The following is a 25806-nucleotide window of genomic DNA, read 5'->3' as shown; positions in this document are numbered from 1 at the left end:
AATAGCCTTATTCACAACCTGAGGGGTTTCCAAGAGTAAGCAGTCTGTCCAGGTAGTTTTTTGCAGGATCAAGGATAAAAAATGTCAGGGGAAAAATACAGTGATACAATTAGAGCACTTGAAAGCCTGATGAGCAATATTACATGAACCATGTGGCCTAGAAGTTCAGAGCATTTCTGGTTTGGTTTTTAGCACTTCCAGGTAATCATAACATTTTTTATAAAATCATAAAATAGTTTGGGTTGGAAGGGACCTTAAAGATCATCTGGTTCCAACCCCTCTGTCAACGCCTCCCACCAGACCATGTTGCTCAAAGCCCCATCCAGCTGGCCTTGAACATCTCCAGGAATGGGGAATCCACAGCTGCTCTGGGCAACCTGTTCCAGTGCCTCACCACCCTCACAGTAAAAAAATGTCCTCCTATTATCCAATATAAATGTACTCTTTCAGCTTTAAGCTATCTCCCCTTGTCCTATCACTATGTGTCCTTGTAAAATGTCCCTCTACAGCTTTCCTGTAGACCCCCTTCAGGTACTGGAAGGTGCTGTAAGGTCTGCCTGGAGCCTTCTCTTCTCCTGGGCTGAACAACCACAGTTCTTTGAACACTTCCTCAAAGGAGAGGTCCTCCATTCCTCTGAGCATCTGTGTGACCTTCTCTGGACTTGCTCCAGCAGGTTCACATCCATCCCATCTTGGGAGCCCTATAGCTGGATGCAGGCCTTCCAGTGAAGTAGATGGTTCAGAATCCCTCCCTTGCCTGCTGGCCACTCCTCTTGTGGTGTAGCCCAGGATATAGTTGGCTTTCTTGGCTGTGAGTGCACATTGCCAGGCCATGCTGAGCCTCTTGTCAACCTATTATTAGTATGAACAGTGTTTATTTCAGTTGGTTTTCTAGTTCACTTAAAATGTTCCATGTACCCCTCAGAGCTAGGAAAGAAATAAGCAATTTGTAAAACAATTCCCACAAAATGGAAAAGAGACAAAATTATATCAAAATTATGTGTTTTCACAATGCATGCTGTGTTGGAACAGTCACTTGGACCCTTGTTATGGTTTTCCTTCTACTCTTAGGAACATTGCAGTTTCACTAGATGTAGAAATGGAATGACTAGAAAAGATTGACCATTCAAATGGAATGACCAGAAAAGATTTAGCATGAAATTCTAATGACCTCTTTGGAGCTTAGATTTCCTTCTGAGCTGATCCCAGAGTTGTTCACAGTGGGTGCCAGGGAGAGTGCTAGGTACTGTAAGCATGAGGGAAGTAGGCCAATTTATCCAAAATTTTTCTTGTAAGAGCTGCTTTAATGAGATGTTGGCTGATGCAAAAGGACACAGTAGGTTATTGCTAACTTGGTGACAAATGTAGGGTAGGGTGTTGCTCCTATTGAATTTGTGGAGCAGCAGAGGAAATAGGTATATGAGTGGCATCCTCCAGTGTGACAGCACGGTGAAGTTTCATCCTGAAGCCATGTGAAGCCCCTAATCCTGAAACCATTTGATGATTCAAAAATAGTGCTGGAGGAATCAATAACTTCTCTTTGGGTGGGAAGCTCATGACAGGATTTGTTCTCTTAAGGTTCAATTCTTATTCCTGCCACCAAATGACCCACATGTCATGCAGTGCATTGATTTGTGCTGCTGTTACAATTCCTGTGCAAAATGTGCCTTTTTCTATACTGAGAGCAGGAAAAACTGTGGTAAGATGTCAAGTATGCTACACTTCCTCAAAGTTTATTTCCAAGATAAAAAGTTGCTAGTGCAAGTTAGTGCAGACACAATCTGTGAGGTGTTATTGGCAGTGATACTTTGTAATGGCTCTGGCTCACTAACTAGATGTTAATTTGAGTTACATTAATTTTTCAAAGACTTTCAGTCCAGCTGGAGTTATGAGTCTATGACTAATTTTAAAGAAATAAGGAGTAAATGTCACTGCCAACTTTCCTTCTTCCTAGTGCGAAGGAGACTTCTAATTTTAAATCTGTATTTGAAATTATAACAGCATCAGCTATTAGTATTAAATGGGGATTAATCTGCAAAATGTTCTGGGTTTAGATGTTGAGGCTAAAATTAAAATAAAAGTCTGGATATCTACAACTTTGAACATTTTTTAAGTGCAGAGTTAGTTTTGAAAATGCCTAGTTTTGAAAATGCTGTGTGCAGGAAGCACTGATATGTGCCTATGTCAGAAGTCTGCCTTGGAAGGCCTCTATGGTATCGCAATTCAAGCATGCAAAAGAAAGCTGATGCCCTTCATTCTGCCTTATCTACTGCCCTTTCTTCAGAAGAAAAGCCAATAAGCTTATCAACACAACCACAGGCCAACTTACAAAAGGTTTTAATTGCTTGCACCAGGAAAATATCAGTAAGATTCTGTATGACCACAGATGTAAAGAGCTGAAAGAGTATGGTCATGAGACCATGTCCTTTGGTGGTTTTGCACAGGTCTGTCCTACCATTTGATGTTTTTATTTGTCTTTCTTCCTAAACACCTAAAAATTCATTCCGGTAGCATGGATTAATGGAGGTGATCAGTGAAGCAGTTTCTTGCCACTGGCAGCTATTCCAGAGCACTTGTGTTCCCTGTCCTGTTGAGATGTGTCCTATGATAATTCATTTTCAGGGAGGTCATCACATAAAACATAGTCTTAGTTAACAAAACCAGGACTTTTCTCTTGGGCTTGACACATCTGATGATCCTCTGTGGGCTCTGCTGCAGTAAGCATTAGAGCTTCAGATGTGTACAGTCTAGGTGAGAAACAAAATCCACTTCTACCCAGCTTCTCACCCCTTATAATTCTCCTTTGAAAATGACCCCTGGCATCTAATTTCCCTGTTAGAGGCAGAGTGTTACTGTGGTAGTAACACTCTGTTACTGGTAGATGGAGTCCAAAGCTTCATTGTGGCTGTCACTTTGACTGTAGTTCAACTTATGAATACAGAGTGTTGCATGACATGTTTGCCATGGTAGTGTGCCGGTCCCAAATTCTCTCATGTTATAGCACTAATGCCACCGCTGTCTGCAGGAATAAAACATTTGCTTCCTAGAATGGGGTGTTTGAGAGTTGAAATAAATGGAAAAGATCAGACAGCTTGGGTTGAGGAAAATGAGTGGTTCAATGCCATTTGTTTTAGTCCCTGCTCCCTGAGATTGCTGGAGAAGCTTCTTCATAGTAATGAAGTTGTTGGTTTGTTTGGGGTTTTGTTTTGTTGGTTTTTTTAAAAGTCATGTAACGTACTTAAGTGATTAGAAAGGTATTCTGACTTGATCCAAATTTCTGTATTCAAATTAGGACAGAAGGCTAATGATTACATGGTTTTGAGTAGTGCAGTCTGGGGCAAAAATTGTACCAGAATGTAGGTCGGAGTTCATTGCTCTTTGAGAAGGTCAGTAGTGTGAGCAGCTGGGGTGTGGTTTCAAAGCAGAGCTGGAGAGAACATAAGGAACATGTAGAGTTCACGTGGGTGCTCTCAAGGAGCACATTTCCCCCGCTCCAGCCTGCTGTTGATCTCAAGGAAATGAAACACCAGGAAGATGGAAGCATTGCCCACTTGAAAGGATGAGGAAGAGAACTGAATTAGCAAGAAGTCAACATCCCAGGCTTTCAATCTAGGAGCTCTTTATTCAGTATACTTAGTCTAATAGACCTCCACAAGTCCAAACGTGTTGCCAGTGAAAGAGCAAAGCTCTCCAAGTGTCAGTCCTGCTTTTCTGCATATGCTTTAAAAGCTGTTTGTATCTCTTTGCAGATTACTATGCCCTCTTTGGTACGATGTGCCACGGCTGTGAATTCCCTATTGAAGCTGGAGACAGGTTTCTTGAAGCCCTGGGCCACACTTGGCATGACACTTGCTTTGTATGCTCCGTAAGTAAAGTTGGTCTGCCTTTAAACAAACCCTGGCAGCAGTGCTAGCCTGACCCATATGGGAGTTAACAGCTCTAACCTCTCTCAATCCCCCAAGCCCAAACAAAAAGTGCTTTCCCAGTTGTTTGGAAGGTGTGTTGCTATTATAAGCCTTTGGCACGGGTGCGAGCGAAGGTGTCCTGGATTGCAGCCCTGTGTCCCAGCATTTAACCCTCAACGTTTACTTCCTCAGAGTAAGTGTTGAAGGTTGTAAGGAAATGGGCTGTGTTTTCAAAGTAGTAAGAGTGCTTTTGACATAAGGACACTGTAGCCAAGGTATTGCTTGCTAATATTGTATGACCAAAAAAAACCTTAAAGAGAAGCCCCAATATTAATGATTGGGGTTTTTTTTTCATAAATTCTGAATCTAACTCTGCTCCCACTTAAGCATCTCTTGTCTTAAGAAAGGTTATGCTTACACCAACCACTAGTAATACATAAAAGGGGAATCCCTAAAAAAAAAAGGTAATTCTTACTCTTTGACTATATTTGTGCATAGAACCAATACCATGATTTGGCATTCTGAATGGTTATGGTGTAATTAATCCATCTGAATTGGGTGTTCTTTTGTTTCTTACCCCATTTCAGGTCTGTAGTGACAGTTTGGAGGGCCAGACTTTCTTCTCCAAGAAAGACAAGCCACTGTGCAAGAAACATGCCCACTCTATCAACATCTGAAACTTGGAGTTCGTCTTGTGTAACAAATGTACTGAGCAGAAAGGTTAAAATGTCCATGTTCAATAATTGGTTAAAATTATTTATGCCAAATTTTTCTAAAATGTAAAAGTGATGTGGAAACTTGCAGACAGGATTGTACACTAATTTTCAGAGTGTTTATGGTTTATGATTTTGCTTCATAAAAAGAAAGGTATCAGGAATTGTGCCCAAGCCAAACAATTAGAGTATCTTTATCTCTATGCTTTGCACATTACTGTATTTCATGATTTTATGACCACATTTATCTCTGTTTCAGTATGAGAAGTGAAGCATCTATAAAAGTAAATACCTGATATTAGGGGTCTCAGTCTTGCTGCTATTCAACAAATAAAAGATTGGATTCAGCAATCCCGATCACTTTATTTCAGTGATGTTTTTAAAGTGTGTCCAGAAGTATTGCAGCTAAACTCCATTCAAAGAACTCGAAGATAAGATTACACAAAATATATTGTTCCAAAACCTTTTTTTTTTAAATCTGATATTTGAATACAGGAAGCTTCCTATACGATTACATGTACCTGTGCCTTTGCACTTGAATTTCTGAAGGGTTTGCAAGGGGCAGAGGTTTTTACAAAGCATTTAAGTGGCTATGCTGGTAAAAATATTATTCAGAAGATGCCACTTAAAACATAAATGGGATACTTTTCTGTAACTGGTGTACTACCAGAACACTAGCCAAAATCCCATGCTGCTGAGAGTGTTTGATAGAATAAAAATGTCAGATCAAACCTTAAGGGAGCAGGGATTTCAACTCTTCTGTTTGCAGTTCAGGTTTTAGGTAGCTTTAAGTGCCTTGTAAAGGGGAAATTGTGCTGAATCTGCAGGTAACAGCACTTTGTATCCAGAATATCAGATTCTGGTGTTGAATGAGGGAAGCTGCTGAAGTGCAACTGAGGACATTGGTTTTTTCTCAGTACATTCTTTACCACGTAGCTCATGAATATGTATATTGGTGGTGTGCCAGGTAGCGTACTGAAAACTTAAGTTTCTTGCTCGGCTGTTAGGATTTTTATTAGTTAAGGATTTATTTTTCACTTTTCTTCCAGATGTAGGGAATGTATTGTTAAATGATATCCCATTGGTTTAAGCAGCTCAGTACTTCTTATATCTTGCAAGGGAGCAGAGAGACAATGCTGTCATTATGCATTTGCCGCTAGCCAGATCAGCTGATTCTGTGGCTTGATAGGAATTTTGCATCCACACAGAGAGGCAGTGCAACACCCGTGCACCAGCTCAGTCTTCCTTGGCTTCAAATTAGGGTTTAACTGGTTTAATTGGAGCAATTGCAGGCAGCCAGGGGGGAGGTGTGCTCCTCTGCACAGGGTGAATTTGCTTCTGCAGAATTGCACAACAGTGAAGGGGGCTCTCTTGGGACCAGAGCAGATTCCTGAAGGAAACTGAATTTACATGCTGTTTGATTCAACTGGCGTGTCTGAGCTGAATTGTTAGTCTTTAGTGCTCTTTCTAGTAGACATTAAAAATAACCATTTACTGGTTTTGTTGTTGTGGGGTGGGTTTTTTTACTGATTCAAGGGATAATTTTATCCATAAAACAGTGGATAAAAAAGTCAAAAAAATTTGCTATGGTTGAATAAAGCAATTGTAATGAGGAACATCAGCAAAAGAGGAGGAAAGAAAACCAAAATTGCTGTACTGAAATATGAAAAAATACTTGGCTTTTTATTAATTCAGTGAGACAGGTTCACATTGTGGTGCTGTTTCACTTTATTTCCTGAAGTTATTTTTATTCAATATTACCACATTTCTTTTTTAACTTCCAGTGGTACAGAAGAAATTTGGTGAATGTTGGTAAATAAGGAGAAATTTGGTGGTACGGTATAAAGCTGTTTAAAATGTTTACACTCTTGTAGATCTACCCTTTTGTGAGTTTGGCTAAAAATCAGAAGGGTGGAAGCAGACTGGACAAGATACAGTAACATATAAGCCAGGTTGCTTTTAAAATTAAGTGGAATGTGGAGAAATGAGACCTACAGACTAGGTTTCAGTGGAGCTTTATTGCACATGTGTGAGGAAAGAGGGGGAAATGCACAGGAAAAGGCGTTCCGTAATTTCTGCGATTCACACCTTGCAGTTTTAACGTAGGATGAAAACTTCCCAGTTTTTCATTGTCCTTAAAATCCAGTTAAATTTTGTTTAGCCTCATAATTTTAATTTGAATTTTATTTTTAATCCATATGCTCTAGGGTTTGAACTTTTGCAGTTGTTAATGAATTTGAGGACAAAAGCCTGAAAGGCTCCAATAAAACTGCTTCATTTAGCCGCTTTGCATTTTAATTTCTGCTTTTATCTATTTGTTTAAAATTTTAAAGGAAGCATAGAGTCACTGATAGAAAATGAATATTTAATGGCTTTACCAAATTATATAAATCAATTAAAAGGAACATAATTTTTATCGTTATTTTAATAAGTGAGATTTTAGTAGAGCACTTTATAATAATGCCATATATCTCACTGAATATTTATTACCTTTTTTGTTGTTGTTGTTTAGAACTATTTCATCCTGGTATTATTTTGTTTTATTTTAAGCCTGCCTTTACCTCTAGGATCTTTGGGGTCTGAGTGTTTGTGTTTAAATATACTTCTTTCTACATGCACACGTATGCACATGCGTTGAGAGACAGAAGTATAAATGTGTATTTGAATGCAGACTTGACATAGCAAAAAGTCATTTGGGGATTTAGTGAGATTCCCAACTTCTTTTCACACAACACAATATAGCATTCATGTTATGAGGGAATGTTACAGAGTCAGAACAGATATATTAGTAACCTAACTACTGTAGATCTTTGCATGCATTTCTTCCAAGACTGCCTGTGAGAGAATTTGGCTTAACTCTGTTTGCAGGTAGAATGTCTTTGTAAGTAAATAATTGGTCCATGATGACAGTTTCAGTATGCTGTAATGAAATAATTCAGGATTACATGTAAATACAAATGCTTAATATAACAATGCCATGAACATAAAAGCAGGAGTTGAGTTGTGGTTCAGTGTGTGTTGGTCTGTTAATTGTGTACCTATTTCTTCACAGAGTTACTTGCATCATCTAGCCATGCCAGCTGCTTTGCAAACATTGTTTTATGCTAAACTACCAGCTGTTAAATCCTGGTGATTTTTTTGCTTGTGTTTAATAATCTTTGGCATTAAATTTTGTCTGTTCACATTTGCAAATTTAATTACAATTGAAAAACATAACAAGCAAATAAACCCTACTCAAAACCTGAAATTCTCTGTCTTCAGTTATTTTGTGATTGTTGGATACTTTCTTTCCTGAATCATAGCCATTAAAGTAAAGCCATGATTGTATGCATGAATAGATAGCATTTGAGCTGCTCTTTCTTCAGGTTTTATGGGATTTTTTAGCTTTGTTTTACAGGGAAGGACCAGGGAGTCCTGGTGACACCAAGGTGACCATGAGCCAGTGATAACTCCTCTGAGCCAAGGAAGACCACCAGCCTCCTGGGGTCCATTAGGCAGAGCATTGCCAGCAGATGGGAGAAGTTATCCTTCCTTCTTGGCTCAACCTTGGTGACACCCATCTGGAGAACTGAGCCCAGTGCTGGTCTCTCCAGTACCAAGATGTGGCTGTACTGGAGTAAAGAGTGAGGAAGGTGGTGAGGAGCATGGAGCATTTGTCATACAAGGAGAGGCTGAGAGAGCTGGGACTGCTCAGCCTGGAGAAGAGGGGACTCAGGGGAGACCTCATCAATATCTACAAATACCTGGATAGGGGAGTCAAGAAAGAGCCAGGCTTGGTATGTAGTGAGAGGACAACTGTAAGGATGGTAAACATTGGCGTGGGTTGCCCAGAGAGATTGTGGAGTCTATCCACTTGGAGATACTCAAAACTTGACTGGATACAGCCCTTGGACTTGTCAAGGTCCCTTCCAGTCTTGGTGAGTCTCTGATTCTTCATCTTTTCTCAAGATGGATGGAAAGGTATAAATACTGTGTTAAACGCTGTAGAGTATGTAACAATGTAAAACTTACATTGGCCTTACATTACTGTTTGTTTGCTATCCTTTCTCCATTCTGCTGCCTGTCTAGAATACTTTGCGCTGTTTCTCTAGAAGGGTTTAATATTTTTGCTAAGTTGACACTGTCCAAGGAAATACTGCCTGCTCTGGCAAGCATTGTCTGCTCCCGTACTCAGCCTCGGCATGCTCTGTTTTCACCGTGGGACACTGAACTGCCTGCTCTGACAGGGCCAGTTCCTTCGTGATAATACCAGTCTGGTAAGAATCCCCTTAGCTGAGCATCTCTTAAACAGGCAAATGCACTGTTGTGTTTCTACCTTTATTCACACAGGCAAAGGAAAACACTGCACACAGCTCTATAAAATTTAGAGGCAACTTTACAGAAAACTTGCCTCCCCTTCAGTGTTTAGGCTATGAGCGAGACAAACGCAAGTCTATTTGCAAACAGTACATTAAGCTCCAGAAGCCAAATTTTTAAAGGCATGAAGTCTGCATTTGACATTTTAATGGCGAAGGTTTGGTTTCTATCAATCACAACGTCATGTAACATTAAAATGCACCGACCAACAAAAAAAAAGAGATCTGTCATTCATTCATTAAGATGCTGTAATCCAGTGTAAGATTTATAGGCTTAAAACGCAATGGTGTGTTTTCACAATAAATCCACTTTCACTGCTCAGCACAGAACAAATCTCTCTGTCACTCAAAATATTTGCTGGTCAAAATGCTCTATATGAGATCTTCAAAGGGTTTCTCACAAAATTGCATATAAATCCTTTTACCAGCAAAGGCTTAATTTAGGTTCAAGTTTTACTTTCTTGGGATGTTGGTTAATATCTTGTGCTCAGACAAGATCTTGGTTATATCAGAAACACATAGGGCCTAATTTATTATTAGCAGTCTGGTGTTAATTAGGGGGAATTACCAGAAATAGTTTGCTTGATGGAAATTTATTATGGTATCACACTTTACTGATGGTGAAATAGGAGTCACTGAAAGAGTGCAGCTCCTTCTCATAACCAGCTAATTAATAAGGTGCCAAAATTCCTCTGAGAAGGGTTTGGTCCTAACTATGGGAACCTCACAGAGCAAATGGTGCCTACGCAATATTTAAAATTTAAAAGAGGAAAAGAGAGACGAGAAAAAGCTGCCAGGCAGAAGTCTCAAAAGTGGTATGGCTTTTTCTTGAATTTATGAAAGAAAATATTTAGCTGTGTTTCCAAGCTCGTTAAAGAATGGCTTTTTTCAGACAGAAAAACAACAGCTAATTTATAATCTCATTTGGTATGCTTGAACTTGGTTTTCCGTTTTACTTGTGCATACTGCACACTACAGCGTGTAATTTTATGAATTGGGCTTATAATGAGCTTTTATATTACTCTTTATTGCTTTGCTTAATGGTCTTTTTCATTATCATTTGCCAGGAAAGTTGAGGTTGGCTTAGATAGGAAACTGAAAAATAGCGCAAATCTCTGATAAGCCCCAATCTCTTTTGTGTATGGTAGTTTGGGGATAGAAAACCACTGTGTCTTTAGAGGTCTCATGAAATTTGTGTGAGAAAGGCATGTTATAATAAGATGGAATGAAAGCAAAAACATTTCTAAAGAAATTTAAAATCACCACACTAAAATTTATGCATGGCTGATTTTTGAAAGTTCTTAAGATGATAGGGTGTGCAATTCTAATAAAGCACTTTTGTATTTGCACTGAAAATACCTTGACCTATTGAAAAATATCCAGCATTTTGGATATGCTTTTTTCCAAGCTTTCTCCTGTACTGTGAGACTAAGGACTGTGTCATTGTGCTGTGAGTAATATTCACACTTTGCGTAGATCAGAGTTGTTTCCTTTTCAGTTCTCCGGCCTTTGCTTTGCTTTTTCTTACTGCTGGGCAGTGCCATTGTTTGTTTTAAAATACTTCATTACGAGATAATCCTGTCAGGTGTATCCCTTATTTCTCTTTGTGATGCATCAATGAAATGTCAAATGTTCCTTTGGTAAATATAAACTTGCACTAAATTTTGGCATACTTTTCGAAGTGCCAAGTTTTCCCACCCAGAATTTCCGCTGGAAAAATAACTCAAGATACTAGACCAAAAATGTAATTATATCCCACATAAAGTATTTATTTCCCTTGAAATCCATCAAGCAAAAGGGATACATGTGAAAACAAGTATAGGGCCAAAATCATGGATAACCTAAACAGGTACAATCTCACTGATTTCAACTTATTCCCCTCCAAGTTAAAAATTACTGGTATCAAAGCTATTTTAATTTTATGCTTACATTTGTCCAGTGAGCAAGCTCAGAATTAAGGATTTGGTCCTTGGTTTTATCAGGATTTCCTTTCACCTAGGATCCAATCTTGGACTTACACTTGGCTTTGAACAACCACAGTGAAGTTAATCTGCCATGTGACTACTTTTTCCACAGTCACTACCCACTGACAGTCAGCAGAGGATTCAGGGAAATTCAGACAAGTGTTATCTGGAGAAGAAAATAGGCTGGACTTTTTCTGAAATAAATCAGTGTGTATAAGTGGAAGTCAAATGATGCTACAATAATGGCTGCAAATCTGTCTTTAAATCTTGCATGTTATTTTTTGATGCTTCTTTTTAATTTTTTCCTAGTGGGTGTCTGTGGTGGCAATCAGTTTCAGAGTGTGCTCTGATGAAGCCTATGATATACTACCCCCCCCAAAAAAAGTCCTTTACAAGGTTGTAGAGCTTTGGCATAAGTTTCCTAATACCATATTCATCTTAAAGGCAGTTGCGTGTCTGTAAGTAGGAGAATCTTGTATTTTTCTGCTCAGTGGTAATTAGCATTCGAGGATTGTGGTGTCCTGTGGGAGCATTGCATCACTATAGAGCATGATGCATTCCCATGAAACTGGGAGTTATAATTTGGAATGTGATGGGAGTGATCTTTGCTCTCCTACACAAAGGGTGCAAACAGTTAAATGAAAATCAGCATATGGGAGCTGTGAATTGCCACCTGCAGCCAGACCTCAGCTTCTTCCTTGGATAGGTCCTGCCACTGGCAGGAGCTACAAACCTGGCCAATCCATCCCAAGAAATGCCCCTGGCTCGGTGCCTCTCTGCCAGTCATCTCCCCTCCCTCTACCCAGCAGCATACTGGTGACCCTGACCCTTTGTTCTCCCACATCCAGAGACCCAAAAATAAATCTTCAGAGGCTTATACATAGGTTAGGTTTTTAAACTAGTATACATTCAAGGATAATCACTGTTGAGAGCAAGTGTGAGCCTACTCTTATCAATATGTGTCTATGTCAATGTAATGACTTATATTTCAGGGGGCATGTTGAGAGAAGGCTCTTAACACCTTCCTGGCAGGAATTTGCAAAATCAACCAGGATGGAAATTGGTATTCAAATCAGTTTTTTTCCAACAGTAACAGTGTTTGCTATGCTGTCCTTCATGTCTTGCCATGATGTACATACAGTAAGCTCCCATCTTTCTCCTGGAGGGGAGAAAAAGTGTGCTGCACAGAAATTTTTATTTGTGCTTTCAGTTACTGTAAAGACAGAAAGGAAAAGTGAGCTGCAGCAGAGGGCAGAACTCAGGGCACAGTGACAGGAGGAAAGAGGAGGTTGACAGTAGGAAAGAGTTTAGAAACAGAGCAAGGGCTTGTGCAAGTCAGGCTATTTAGTCAGTTGTTTCTTGTCAAAGATTGATGAGCACATGGTCTGAAAAACTGGGATAATTTTGGCTTGGCAAGGTAAAACAGCTGGCAGGAGCTGAGGATGCTCCAAAGGGGAACCTAAGAGGCACAAAGACCTGGCAGCTTCATGGGAAAGGAATTTTCCCTCTCTATTCTACATTTATATTCATCACCAAATTGTGCATATTTTTTTCTGACAGCTTTTTTCCTTGAGGTCAAATAGCTTTTTTTTTTATCTTCATGATGTACACGAGCACAAGCAAATCCTTTTTTGTCATCAGCTGATCTGGGGCAACCCAGAGGCTGAAGTGAGATTTGTTTAACATTACAGTGCCAGCTGCTGCTTCAAATCACACCGTCCCATTCTGTGCTCTCTGTAGGTAGCAGCCCTATCTCAAATTTGGGCTTTGCATCTCTGGACTTCTTTGAGCTCTTGGCCTGGCCACCTCTGCTAAAGCCCACATGAAGATTTTGCACAGCAGCTCTGTGAGGCTGTGAGAGCATAGTCTGTGTCAGCTGAATATTATTAACTGCTTGAGTTAATAATATGATCTCCCCTTAGTCATTTTGTCAGTGCTGCCTTGTTTGGAGTTCCTGTCCATCTGGAAGGATGCCCTGCCCTTTCCCTGGCCACCTGTCCCAGCTGTGGTTGGAAATGGCTCTGCACTGGTGTGTACCACAGATGGCTGATGGGGATGCTGGAGGAGTGAAACACTCACCTTGTGCAGTCTCAGGCAACTCTGCTTCGGCCAGGCTGGTGTCCTGGACCACGGATAGAGGAAGCATCCAGGAGCTTCTGCTTTTCCCTCCTTGTCCAAGTTTCCTTCACCTGGAGCCTGCCTAGCCCCAGCAGGCCCTCATAAGGCAGGATAGAGATGGGGCTCTGAAAAGCACGTGGAGTCAACTTGGGGAACATTTTTGTGCACCAAGCATTTTCAGTGTTTGGGAGTGAAGGACATAGCTCAAAGGAGTGCATTTAATCATACAGAAAATAGGACAAGAACCACACAAACAAGTATTTATCCATCAGTATTCTCACTGTTTCTCACCAAAGAACTTATTAATGTGATTGTATAAGTTGAGAGTAACATGCTGTATGATAAACACTGTTTAATTATACACAGTTTGATGTTTATAAATAATAACAAAAATCATGTAAATTTACTTTAGTTTTGATCCATCGGCTTTCTAGGAGCTTGTTCATCTGAGTTCCAGCATCCTTAAAAACTAGGATCTACATCTCAGCCAAAACATGCCATGCAGGCGGTGGGACTGCTACGGAAAACTGGAGTATGCAGTAACCAGAGTTTGTTTCCAAAGAGGATTGAATTGGCACCATTTCCTACCTAACAGGGTCTTACTTTTCAGCCTTACAGATGTTCTTCTAATGGAATGTAATCTGTACAGCAAAGAAAAATGCTGTTGTGTTTATATCAATGTTCTTGGTCTGGTTCAAGGCTCAAACTGTTGGAGGTTTGGGGTGTAAAAGTAAATCCAAGAGAATATTTATTAGCAGCAAAGGCCAAGCACAGAAGTCAGTTATATGACCTGAGCTACAGAAACAAAGACCTGTCATAGTTTAACCCCAGCCAGCAACTAAGTACCACGCAGCTCCATGGAAAAGAACAAATAGAGATGGAGAAGGAATTGATGATCCTGGAGAAGAAGTGGTGCTGGCAACTCAAGCAAAACAAGATCAAAGAGGAGATTGCTTTCAGGTGAGGTAAGCTAAATATTTTGCTTTTTTTTCCCTAATCTACACCACCACCCCCAAGCTTAGACAGAAGCATTTGCTCCACTTTTGTTGTAAGATAAATTAGACAGAGATATTAAGCAAACTGTTTATTTTGTATCAATTCCAATAAGTCTGGTTTTAATTTTCTTTCTTTTGTTATGGTTGTCATATGGATAATACTCTGCATATGTATGCAAAGAATAGAAAACCTTATGTTCTGCCTCATAAAGATGTAAAACAAAGCACAGCCTGCAGCCCTTCTCTCATTCTTGGTCACTCAGAGCAACTCTGTTACAGCACTCTGGGATTTGTGGCCTGGGATTTGGACAGGGAAATGCCTGCTGGGATAAGGCAGAGACTGCAGGTGATTGTTATTAGGACATTGTGCCTGGAGCCCAGCAAAGCCCTGAAGCACGTGCTTCCTCTTAAACATGTAAAGAAGTCCCCTTGAAGATAGCTGCTGTATTAGGCTTTGACTTCAAGCAGTCTGTCAAAGGTATCTTTAAAATAATATTTGTAAGGCAAGTTTATCAATGTTTATATTCCTAACCATTTAAAAAAAATTATTATTGTTTTGAAATGGAGCAGGCCTCTTCTCTTGCATACAGATCCAGGCAATCTGCACATTTTCTAAGCTACTCACATTTGTCATTCTGTGTAGAAGGTGGGTTTTATCAAAATGATTCATAACATTATTATTACACTGCATGGCTGAATTTGAGGATGGTAACAAATGTAAGTGATGCTGAATCAGTACAATTGCTCATGTGATTCTAGTTTCAGTGTGAATCTTCTCCTGAAAGTTATGGCTGCCTGAAAGCCAGCAACTGGCAATTTTTGGTTCTGGACCAGTGACATATTTAGTATTTGAAATGGTATGTTTGCATAGCTCAGAAGAGCTGCAGTCATTGGGACTGTACTATGCTGCTGCTTCCCAGGTCTGTGTCCATGTGCCACACACCCTGTGGAGCAACAAAGCTCCCTTCAAGGCAGCAGCAGTGACACTTCAGTTCTTGTTGCATGGAGGTCTAAGACAACAAATCTAAAACATGTCACTTGATCCAGAGCTGGATAGATTCAAGGCAAGGGAGTTTTATGCTGGAATTAGAGGAGGAAATGGTTATTTATAGATGATGTGAAGAGAAAAGAGGCCATCTGAAGCTGGTTAGGTTTGGTTCTGTTGCAGACACAGCAGCAGAGACAGGAACTGTGGAATTGCCCCAGGGCTTGGCCTAGATGGCTGCAACTGCTGGGAACCATTGCATCTTTTTATAAGAAAGCAGCTGCTGTTTTTCTAGGGCATATCTTAAAACCCCTTGTGTTTTGTCAGTTTCCCCACTTGAGTTGGAGAGGTTTTTCCATGTATGATGTCCTTGGTTTTGTTCACCAGTCTGCCCAGCTGGCAGGTGTGGTTTTCCTTCTGCAGTTCCATGCAGGAGCCAAAGGCAGTACCATGGAAAGGAGTACAACACGACCAAGCAGCCAAGCAGCCTTACCTGTCAGGAATTAGACCACCTTCATGTGGGAGAGTGGCTTTAACTTTTAAAACTCCTTGTGAGAATTACACTGAGTGCTAGAAACCTGACACCTGCAGTTTTACAAGTGAGTCTCAGGTGCCCTCTCAATCCACTAGAGCACAGTAAGAAATGAGAAGTTTACAGAGAAACTTAATTCAGTGGCAAATTATTCTAACAAAACTGATATCCCAGAGCTTGCTGGGATAATTTGCCAACTGTGGCATAAAATCTTTGCAATAAGGCAAGGAAGGACATGGATATCTTTAGCGAAACTAGGTTCTGTAGCTGTGGTTCCTAACTCATGACCACCCAAGGCAGGATCAGCCCTATCACATTTATCATTCTTGCATTTCAGGGGTGGTTCAGGCTGCCATTGCTGTTTTGTGGGGCTCCCAGCTTCCCTTCTCTCTGGGGAAAGCGTGAGGAAGACAGATGCTGGTGCTTTGTAAAGGAGAAAGGAGACAGCAAATGTTTGCATCTTTGCACAGCTCACTTAAAGACACTGAGAACACCTATTCAGAAATAAGAAAAAATATTACAGGGCCTTTGCACATGGAATACCTAGGAGTAATTGAAGGGAATTCATTGAATTTTAAAGGCCAGAGACTGTGGAATTGAAAAGGGTTTGGTGTTTCTTTCTGAAGCGACTACATGTTAAATTGCTGTATAAATTATATATAAAATTATATTATCTTACGTTTGCTCAGAATTTGGAGCCCCTCTAATAGGTACCGTCTGTTTAACTTACAAATGTCAGGGCCCTTCCCAGCAAATTTCACCTGTACTATATTTAATATATGGCACTTTTGCATACCCAGAATTACCCTTCCCAAATAAGTTTCAGCAGGGATTTACAGCCCTTGTCTTCTTTACAAGAATAGTTCACACTGGCACGTGGTGTGAGTTTACCCAAGTGGACCAAGATGAAGGGAAGTGCTGCCTCAGATGTTGATATATTATTTGCCCATCTGTGTAGTCCTTCTTTGAATAGTGCCTAGATAGGAAATATAAAGTGCCCTAAAAATGCAAAGCCTTTAATTAAAAAGTAAGCAAAACAGTAACATCTGAAGCTAATACTACAGGGGGGAAATAAAAATAGAAACAAAGCATAGGTAAGGACTTTGATATGATTAGTCAAATGCCAGGTGAGCCAAAACTCAGGCTCAGAGGGTATTTTGAGGAAAGCAGGTAAAGTGATGGTTGCACTGCCTGCTTGCTTGGTGCTAGGATTGTCAGCAGAGTGTGGGGCTTTTTCTTCCAAAACGCTAACACTGAGAAGCTGGAATAAGAGAGGTGGTTGGGATGTATGCAGCATCTCCTGGGGCTCCCACTCTGCCTGTCCTTGGGCAAGAGAATGAGCCAAAAAGTTTGTGCCACAGAGCAGCTGTGGCTGAAGCCAAGACCTCAGGAGAGGTGTTGCTGCAGTGTCCCCAGCCTTGGTCAGCTTTAGGAGCCATGGAAGCAGGGCGGGTGGGAGCAGCCTGGCTACGATTGCTGCTCCAGCGAGGAACACTTCGGCCCTGTTCTCTCGCCTGTGCCCTGGCCTCAAAGGCAGGGCAGGAGCCATCAACTGTCCCCTTCCCCCCCTTGCACCAGGGTGGCTATCCCTGCTCCAGGCCAAAGGAGATATGCCCCAGAAGGCAGGAAGGTTAGCTCATCTGTTACTTATAGGCTGCAGTCTTTGTTCGCGATGGCAACTATATTGCGAGTTTTCTTGGAATATGTGGTTATAAACGGTCACGGGAGTTCTTAGAAATATCATTTCAACTCCCTGTGCTCCTAACGGATGCCAGTGCATTCAGGCTCTGATCACGCTTTCCAACCTTGCCCTCATCTTGGAGGCACTCCATTCCCTTCGTCCCCAGAGACAAAAGATGCTGGGCTGTGAAATGCAGGGGGCAGATGAATGGGGTTTGTCATACACATTTCAACACTTGTCACATCTCCCAGGAGATGCTTGTTACCACACGTGAAGTGACTGCGTTTGAATGCAACACTAAAGGACAAATATGCCCTTCAAGTACTCAGCCTGCAAACATCCTGTGCTGGTCCAAGGGAAGAAAGGGTGACTTCTTTGTTTGTTTGTGTCTGCAGAGTAAAGTGGATTTGACCAGAGTCTTTCAGAAAGCAATCCAATTAGCTGTGGCTCTTTGAGAGTAGAAAAAGGATAATTGAAAGGGATATCACACTTTTCTTTTTCTTTTTTTTTTTAACTAGCAGTTTGCACTCACTTTCTTCAGATATCCTTTTTTCTAGCTGATATTTCCTCTGATTTACTCTGCTGCAGAAGTGGATCATTTAAGTGAGCTTTATGTAAGTCCTGTTGGCCATCTTACAGTTCTCTGCATGTTTCAATATATTCCACTGTTAAAAATTTTAAAAGTAGGTGGGGAAAGAGGAAATTTCTGGTTAATATATAACAAATTCTGAAGTCAATGTGCCTGGACTCAATTTTTCAGGGCATTTTTCCAGACCTCTAATGATGCCAGAAAATAAAAATAGCCAACTAACAGGACCTTTCCTAAAAACTGCTCTGCAATGCAGCAGAAGTTTCGTGGCCCTCATAAGGTCCTTTTCTACTATCACTGGGGAGAAACAAAACACTGTCACAAGGTCACAGGAAAAAAAAAAAGTGCTATAAAATCTGCTATAGATGATTAAGTTCTTGTAGCAGAAAGAGCTGAAGTTAATATGTGATCCTTTATGTAAAATCAGAACAGTCAGGGTTGACTAACTAAATGGTCTAGCTGAGCTTTTCTTTCAAGAATAGTGGAGATGTCAGCTGAGCAACTGTGCTCATTCAATGCAGGCCACAGGGAGAGCAGCAGGCTGGGCTCACATGCCAGGCTGGTGCTATTATTATTGCTATTACACACTCTGTGGGCAAATAGAGGTACGTCTGGAACCAGGGTATGCAGTCCCAGGGGTCTCAGATAAGTTCAGATGCAACTGTTGAGAGAAATATCTTGGATCTGTAAAAACACCCTATTCATTTTCAAACATACGTCCTTTGGATCACAAGTACCAAAAGCCTCACACTGATAAGTTTCATTAAGTTCAACTAATGAAAAACTAAATGTGAGAAAAATGAAAATAGAATGAGATGGGGATGTTTTCCAGTTCTTTTTCATCCTCTTGCTTTTGAGGATATATACTAAAAGGATGTACATCTTGAAAAGAGTGTGACTTATGGATTTGCCCATGAAATTATTTGCACTGTATTATCTTATTGGAATATTATGTTGCTCAGAGAGATCGTGTAGTCTCCATTCCTTCAAGTTTTAGAGTCCCTACTGAATCTCTGAATTGCTGGGCAACCTGGTGTGGCCTCACTTCTAGCAGGAGGCTAGGCCAGACACTTCAGCAGGTGCCTTCCGAACAGAATTATTCTGTGATCCCATCAAGAAGACAAAGAATTATAATTTTAATTTCACACTTTGAGGCTAAATTTGGTGTGTTTGTGTGTGAGAAATGCTCTCCTTGATGGAAAGCAAGGATTTAACTGGATTAATACAAAATTTTACACACTTTCCAGGGAATGTTGCTGAATATACCATATCAAACCACACTCCATTTCATTAATAGCCTTCTATGATTTTAGGTGTGAATGAAAATATTACAAAATGTGGAAATTTAATAAATGACGAAACACAGGAGTGGTTAATGACTGATTAGCTTGGCAAATGAATTAACAGGATAGTGTGAGCTGTATTAGTAGGTTGAGCTGTGTGTATTCATGATAATACTCTATGCAGGATTAGCATTATGAGCTCTTCAGTTACTGCTGAAGCAGAAGAGCCAATCTGCAATAATTCCAGGTTCACCTCATTCATCCTACCCATGGTTTACACCAGCTGCCAAATGTTGTCTACGAAATTCTTACTCATGTCTACATTCTTATTCCTGGTGTGGCTGATAAGAAACTATCTGTGCTGCTAATCCTTATTATACCATTTTTCTCCCCTGTCAATTTTGTTGTGTTGTTATTACTTACACAATTCCAACAACATGCCTGGAGAAAAATGGATGGATAAGAGACCAAATCTAAAATCTTATGCTTGTGCTGTTCACAGTATTCCAAACTCTTCAGGAAAACATTGTTTCAGTTGGCCCAAGCTATTAGAATGAGCATAGGGGAGATGCTTACTCCTGCCTCCATGTGTGTGTACATCTTGTTTTAACCTGACTCCAGCCCTACATAGCAATGTTCATGGAAAATTCCTTGAAGGTCACATGCCACATATTAGCTTAGCAGCTGAAGGATGCATAAATTCAACAGCAAGAGAAAAATTAAATTAGGTAAAGGGAAAAAATGACTATTTAGTGATTTAAAGTCACTTAGACCTCAGCTGTTTTGGGTTTGAACACAAGAAAATGAAACTACATGGGCTTTATGTGAAATCTTTTCCATCTGTTTCAAACAGGAAGCCAAACTTTTTGTCGTGTGGTTAGATATGAATTTTTCAAACATGTTTTTCATAGATCCTTTCTGAGTTTATTGTGACGTCTTCCAGAGGTCACGGTACAAGTCACTGTAAATAGATTAAATTACCATTCCTGTACAAAGAGAGGAGTGTACACAGTTGCTGGAGTAATCCCAGTCTGACTTCCCAACCTTTTGTGGTTGTTTCAAATAGTAAAGTGAAAATTTTCATCTGTGTTTCCTTTGTCTTTGGATTTTTCCAAGCAAGTCATCAATTTCCTCTTCACCCACAAAGAGTTACCCAAATCCTTTCACTTCAGGATAGTGATTTATTTTACAAAACTGTTACTAAAAGGATCCAAACTAAGTTAGAGTGACTCCAGGAGATGCTTTATGTATTTTGGATCCTTAAAAAGACAGCTGACTTGAGAATAACATGACAGAATAACGTTGTCATCTTTCAAGAAGTTATATCTAATGGATTGCAATTTATATGTGGCAGAGAGTTCAGCTCATTGTGGGTTGTTATTTTCATTTAATAGAACATGTGAAATTTTGATAAAAGATAATCTTTACAAGGAAGATGTAAAACAGAGAAACAATCTCAGAAGCTTGAAGGAAAGTATCATTTGGCTTTATATTGTTTTCCAATAATCATTTAATGCACAGGTCCTGTCCTGTCACTTTTGGCCACATAAAGAGATACCAGAGCAAATGCAATCACAAGGTTTGAGGTGTTCATTACTGCAACTAGACATACGTACAGCATAAAAAACCAAAGCATTGCCGTTTAGAAAGAGATCCACAGGTTTAGGGATAGGACAGAATCTGGAATTGTTAGCTCTAAATACAAAGTTTACTTTTGAGAAGAATTTACAGTAGATGTCATTTTAACAGTTGGTTCTAGGATTAGGATCTTGCCTCATGAATTTGCTGCACAAAGGATAGAGAAATACACATTGATACAGAAATTAATACATGTAATTTTTTTTTAGTCATGAATCAGTTCTGAAATAAAATAAGAAATAATTATTTCTAAGTTTGATCTGTCATTTGCAGAACTGAAAAAATCAATGTCCCAGGACATTTCAGTGCTCAGAAGAAATTGGGCTTGGGACTGTGGGACACTTCTTTGCATCTGGGCAGAAACTTGCTCAACTGCTAGAAGTAAAAATAACAGAGAAAAGGGAAAAGATTTTTTTATAGTTGATTCAGGTTTCTTAACATAACATTAGAATGTACCCTGGAGTTTTACATTCTGGTGAAAGTGAAAAGAATTACATTGCTGAATAGATAAGGGCAGAATGCTAATTGATTCTATCATATTCCTGGCAAACTGTCACGTGGGCTCTCATGCCCATATCAAGTGTGCTTGTGGGTATAAATATATATGTGTTTACATAATGTGTACATGTATATGTGTGTGCACTGGGGTTTCTGTAAGATGAAACGGCCCATATGCTTTTTCCTGGGTTATGCCCAGCACATTCATTTAATTATTCAGCGAGATCGTACACTACCAAATTCTTAGACCTTTTTCTTTTATTTCTCTTTCTTTGTAAAAGCTTTGATACTTTTTGGCACTGGCTCATGTAGCCAGTAGAGTGTGTTTAATGGGCCAAAGGCATTTTTATAACCCTTTAAAATGTTTAACAGAGTTTCTCTATAATTTCTCAACATGTTCTATTTGTTTATTTCTGTATATTTTTGGTATGAAGTGGTAATATTGTGGTGTAAGGTTTTATTACCTTGGCAGTGTCATCATTAAAGAAGTATCAATCTTTCCATGATGTGCCCAATATATTTAGGAGCTTACATTCTGGACATGGAACTTAATTCCCAGTGGGTGTCCTGATAGAAATGTAATATGCCAGTCATTATATTCTTCAAGTTTAAAAGAAATTGGCACTTTTAAATGGCTCCAAATCTGTTTCTCTTCTTTTTTTTTATTTTCTCAAATGCAATAAAAAATGCATCATTTTTCTCTGAACAGTGAAGGAATTGATCCATCACTTCTCAGGTATTATCTTGGTTGTTACAGGACATAGTCTGAGATGAGATTAAAGCTCAGGCTCAGGAAGTGACAGTCAGTTGCTGAATGGCTTAGCCTTGCTTTTACCATTATGAGTGAAATGCGAGTGGACTGTTTAAAAGGAAACAGATGAAAATTGAAGTGCATATAATCTGGATTTTCTCATATTCTGCACACAGGGAAAGTAGTACATATTTGGTCTTTTGAGTTGAAAATAACAGCAACATATTAGTCACTAAAATCATACATTGTCTGTGTTTCTGTTTGCAATGCTTATTATTGGATTTGATGTTTTTTAACTCTGCCAATTATGTATTCTGATGTGCACTTGATTCAGAGCAGATTTTTTGAGGAGGACTGATCAGTAATTAGGATTTGGTTATAAAATCCATATGAGGGAGTTGCACTGAAACGTTGGTTTCTTGTATGCGGAAGTCAGACATCACTTTCTGGGTTTTCTAGGTATAGTGGCCTTATTAATTCAGTGAATGTGAGCATAGCAGACCACCTTCTAGACACCTGGTGGGTGGCAACACAAGCACTTTTTACTGCCTGGGTTCCAGTCTGTTGCACAGCTCCACAGAAAGAAATGGTTCATGGTTATAACAACTCAGAGTCAGATTTCGTTTCTGAGCTCTGCTGAGCTTTGCCTTTCAATAGGCAAGGGGGCAGCTACAGCAACAAGCTCCTCAGTATTTGGAACCTCTTTCTCATCACTAGTAAGGATTTTTTTTTTCTTTTTTTGGCAAAGAAGACATAGCAAGAGGCCAACAGCACAGTTACCCAGTAGGCTACAAGTCTCCCTCCCAAAAGATGCTGAGAAGCTGGAGCTCTGCAGATGGAGAAAACCACCAGATCTGTGGTTTGACCCTGACTCTTTCACCCCCTCTCCTACCATATACAGAACACAGAGGTTCAAACAGATGCTAGATCAGAGCTTGAGTTCAAAGCTACATCAGAGTAATAAATACAGCAACTCTATTACAGAGCTTAGTATTTTCAAGTTTAGTGCTATTCCCCAACTTGAAATAACTCTTTAAAAAGGACCGGTGCTTGGAAAAATACCAGCATCAAAGATGTATTCACTACTATCCTGATCTTACTGACTGTGGTTCCTCTCTTTTGGAACAAAATGGTCAAGGTACAGCCATTACATTTTAGATGCCTTTTGTTGCACAAAAAAAATAATTTCGGAATTGTCAGTGCATGTTGTGAACATGCAGAATATATCATGCCTATAAGTATGCAGATAAATACATACATACATAACTGAGAATTTAGGAGTGAAGGTAAAATGTGCAGGAGGCCACTTTCTTGTTCAGTTTGCAGAGTGAAGCATCACTTTGTGCATCTGTCCTGGAAGAAACTGATGGAAAATAAGGAGGTTGCAGTTAGTTGTCCATATTATATGACATCCTAAACTGATGGGAGATGAATAAGTGCAGCATCAACTCCTCCTATTATTGCTCAGGATTTCCTGTTTATATCTTTGGTCACACCACCTCTCTGGAATGGCTTTCTCAAAGAACTAGCTTTCCCATAAAGCTGTGGGGCAGTGCACAGCCAAGAAGCAGGTCAGAGGCTCCTCCTGCTCGTCACTGGTTTCCCCGCCTTGGGAATATCTATCATCCTCGCCCATCCTTGCACGCTTGGGATCTGCAGTGAGGGATATAATTGTTCATAAATCACAGCCTATCAACTTCTGCTGAGTGCTTGAGAGCCAGCCCCAAAAGTCATGTGCTGCAGACGGAGAGCCAGTCTGAGTTCGGACAAGCGAAAGAAGCAATCAGGTTCCTGCTGACACTTGGAATCTGCCGCCTCAGACACTGTCATTTTTTAATGCATGACTGAGAGCCCTATTTCAATTAGGGGTCTGTGCCATTGGCTATCAGCTGTGATGTTGTGGAGTTTGCTGTGACAGGGTACTCCCTTTTCTCAGACCAGAGTCTCCACTCAGTCTCTTGACAGTCTGCCAAGCTTTGCAACTGGAATGTGTGAAGTTCAGTTTTGAAACAGTTTCTTTCCATCATTCCTGCCTGTTTTGATCTAGTATGGGAAACAGGTTTCTACTTTTGGTATAGGATTCTTGTTCATTCTTGCCAGATTCAAATTCATTATATAATCTAGCAGCATCAGATGACTGCCTAGGAATGAGTAGCAGATGCATCTCCTGAAATACAGAATTCCTTGCTACAACCATGCATTGGTGACTTGATAGCCACCACTACATGACTGGATTTGTGGCAACAAGAGGCATCAAGAATTTTATGAAACCAAAACCAGATGTAATGAGCTCTGAAGAGGGTGTGATGCAGAGCTGGCCTGCCCCACCATAAAAATGATGAGGAAAACATTTGTCCTGGCACAGCCAGACTGTCATGGTAATCCTTTCCTGCCTAAGAGCAGCTCAGGACTACCCTCTCCAGGAGTCATAGCTATTGTCAGCATTAGTCTGGTTTCTCCATTTACACACTGTTGTACTGCAGGCAGACACTGCAGCTCCTCTTTAATCTGCCAAGGATGACACTGATTCAAGCTAATGGATGAGGTCCCCTCATTTAATGAGAGGCTTTGAGGCTGTAGCCTGGGCTTTCAATCCCACTGTTGGCATAGTGAGAAAGAAGTTACAGGTAGTAATGGCCATGAGGTTGCCAACTGCTGTACACTTCAGAAACTTGGAAAGAACTTCTGAGAAAACTGGCATGACTGGCATTTTCCATCCTTTTTTTTTTTTAAATAATCATCTACAAAAAACATCTGTCTGTGACTGCTACCAGCAACCAGTGCAGTGGAAAAGGCAATTAACATCTTAGGAACCTCCACTCAAAACTGCTCTGAAAAACCTGGCTAGACTGCAACTTGACTCTGGAGGTACCTGATGCCTCCAGGACCTTTCCTGCTTGGTGTTATGTTCTTCTGGTGTCTCAGGTGGTACCTTTGAACATTTTACCCTCATCTTCATATGACTATGCAACCCAGCTGTTAGCATGGAAGTGAAACACATCATGGTTTTTAAACAGTGCTATTTTCCCCTGAAATCCTTAGCAACAGTTGATCTTGGTGTCCCCAAAATGAAGCATAGCAGTTGTCTGTGCAAACCTTTTCAAAGACATATTTAAGTCTGGATAGACCTTGCAGGTTTTAACAGTGTGGTACCTATTCCCATAAAGAGTGGTTCCCTAAGAAAAGAGGAAAAAAACCCCGAACCCTCGACACAAAGATTTAAAAGGCCCGACTACTGCTTTTGTCCAGTTTTAGGCACTCTCAGAAAATGCCCGCTACATACTGAAACGATTATGTTCCTCACAAAATGAAGACACAGCTGCCTCTGCCTCTTAAAGAATAGCTGGAAAAAGAGAAAAAGGCCTTCATTTCCATTAAACATCCTAGTCAGATTATTCACCAAGTGAGAGGATATTTCTTCCAACACTGAAGGGAATACAAGGTCAGAATGTTCCATCTCTGAAAAGCGTCCTAGAGCTCATGCTATAGACTTTTGTTTTCTTTCAGTTTAATTTATCTCTGAGCAAAATAAAAATAACAGTAATAATTCTGTATTAATTGGCCCAGATGAGATGTGTGAAAATTCCTGGATTTTCATCTTGTTCTCACAGATCAGTTGTGTAGTCACAGCAAGCAGGGGCATGGGTGAGTCCTTCAATGCATAGGTAGGCCTAGAACTTCTTCCTGTCCCCTCCAATCCATCTTCATTGATGGAATAGAGGAGTGCTACCTAAGGCAACCACCTTTTAAGTGAAGAATTATGAGTGGGATGAGACCACTCCATTCTGAGTTTCCTTTT

General features: G+C 40.1%; 1 protein-coding gene across 1 annotated transcript in view; it reads left to right on the top strand.

The window, feature by feature from the left end:
- LOC119700863 (PDZ and LIM domain protein 5-like) overlaps positions 1–7865 on the top strand; it is a 42735-nt gene extending 34870 nt beyond the window's left edge. Inside the window, exons 10-11 of the mRNA XM_038136545.1 lie at positions 3750–3865; positions 4493–7865. Coding sequence (XP_037992473.1) covers positions 3750–3865; positions 4493–4582 — 206 coding nt within the window. The 3' untranslated portion in view covers positions 4583–7865. The remainder of the gene's footprint in view (positions 1–3749; positions 3866–4492) is intronic.
- Positions 7866–25806: the final 17941 nt, after the last annotated feature.

This window comes from Motacilla alba, chromosome 4, assembly GCF_015832195.1.
Source record: "Motacilla alba alba isolate MOTALB_02 chromosome 4, Motacilla_alba_V1.0_pri, whole genome shotgun sequence".
Classification (NCBI taxonomy): Eukaryota; Metazoa; Chordata; class Aves; order Passeriformes; family Motacillidae; genus Motacilla; species Motacilla alba.
Note: the sequence above shows the minus strand (reverse complement) of the source record. Positions and strands in the feature narration are given on the sequence as shown.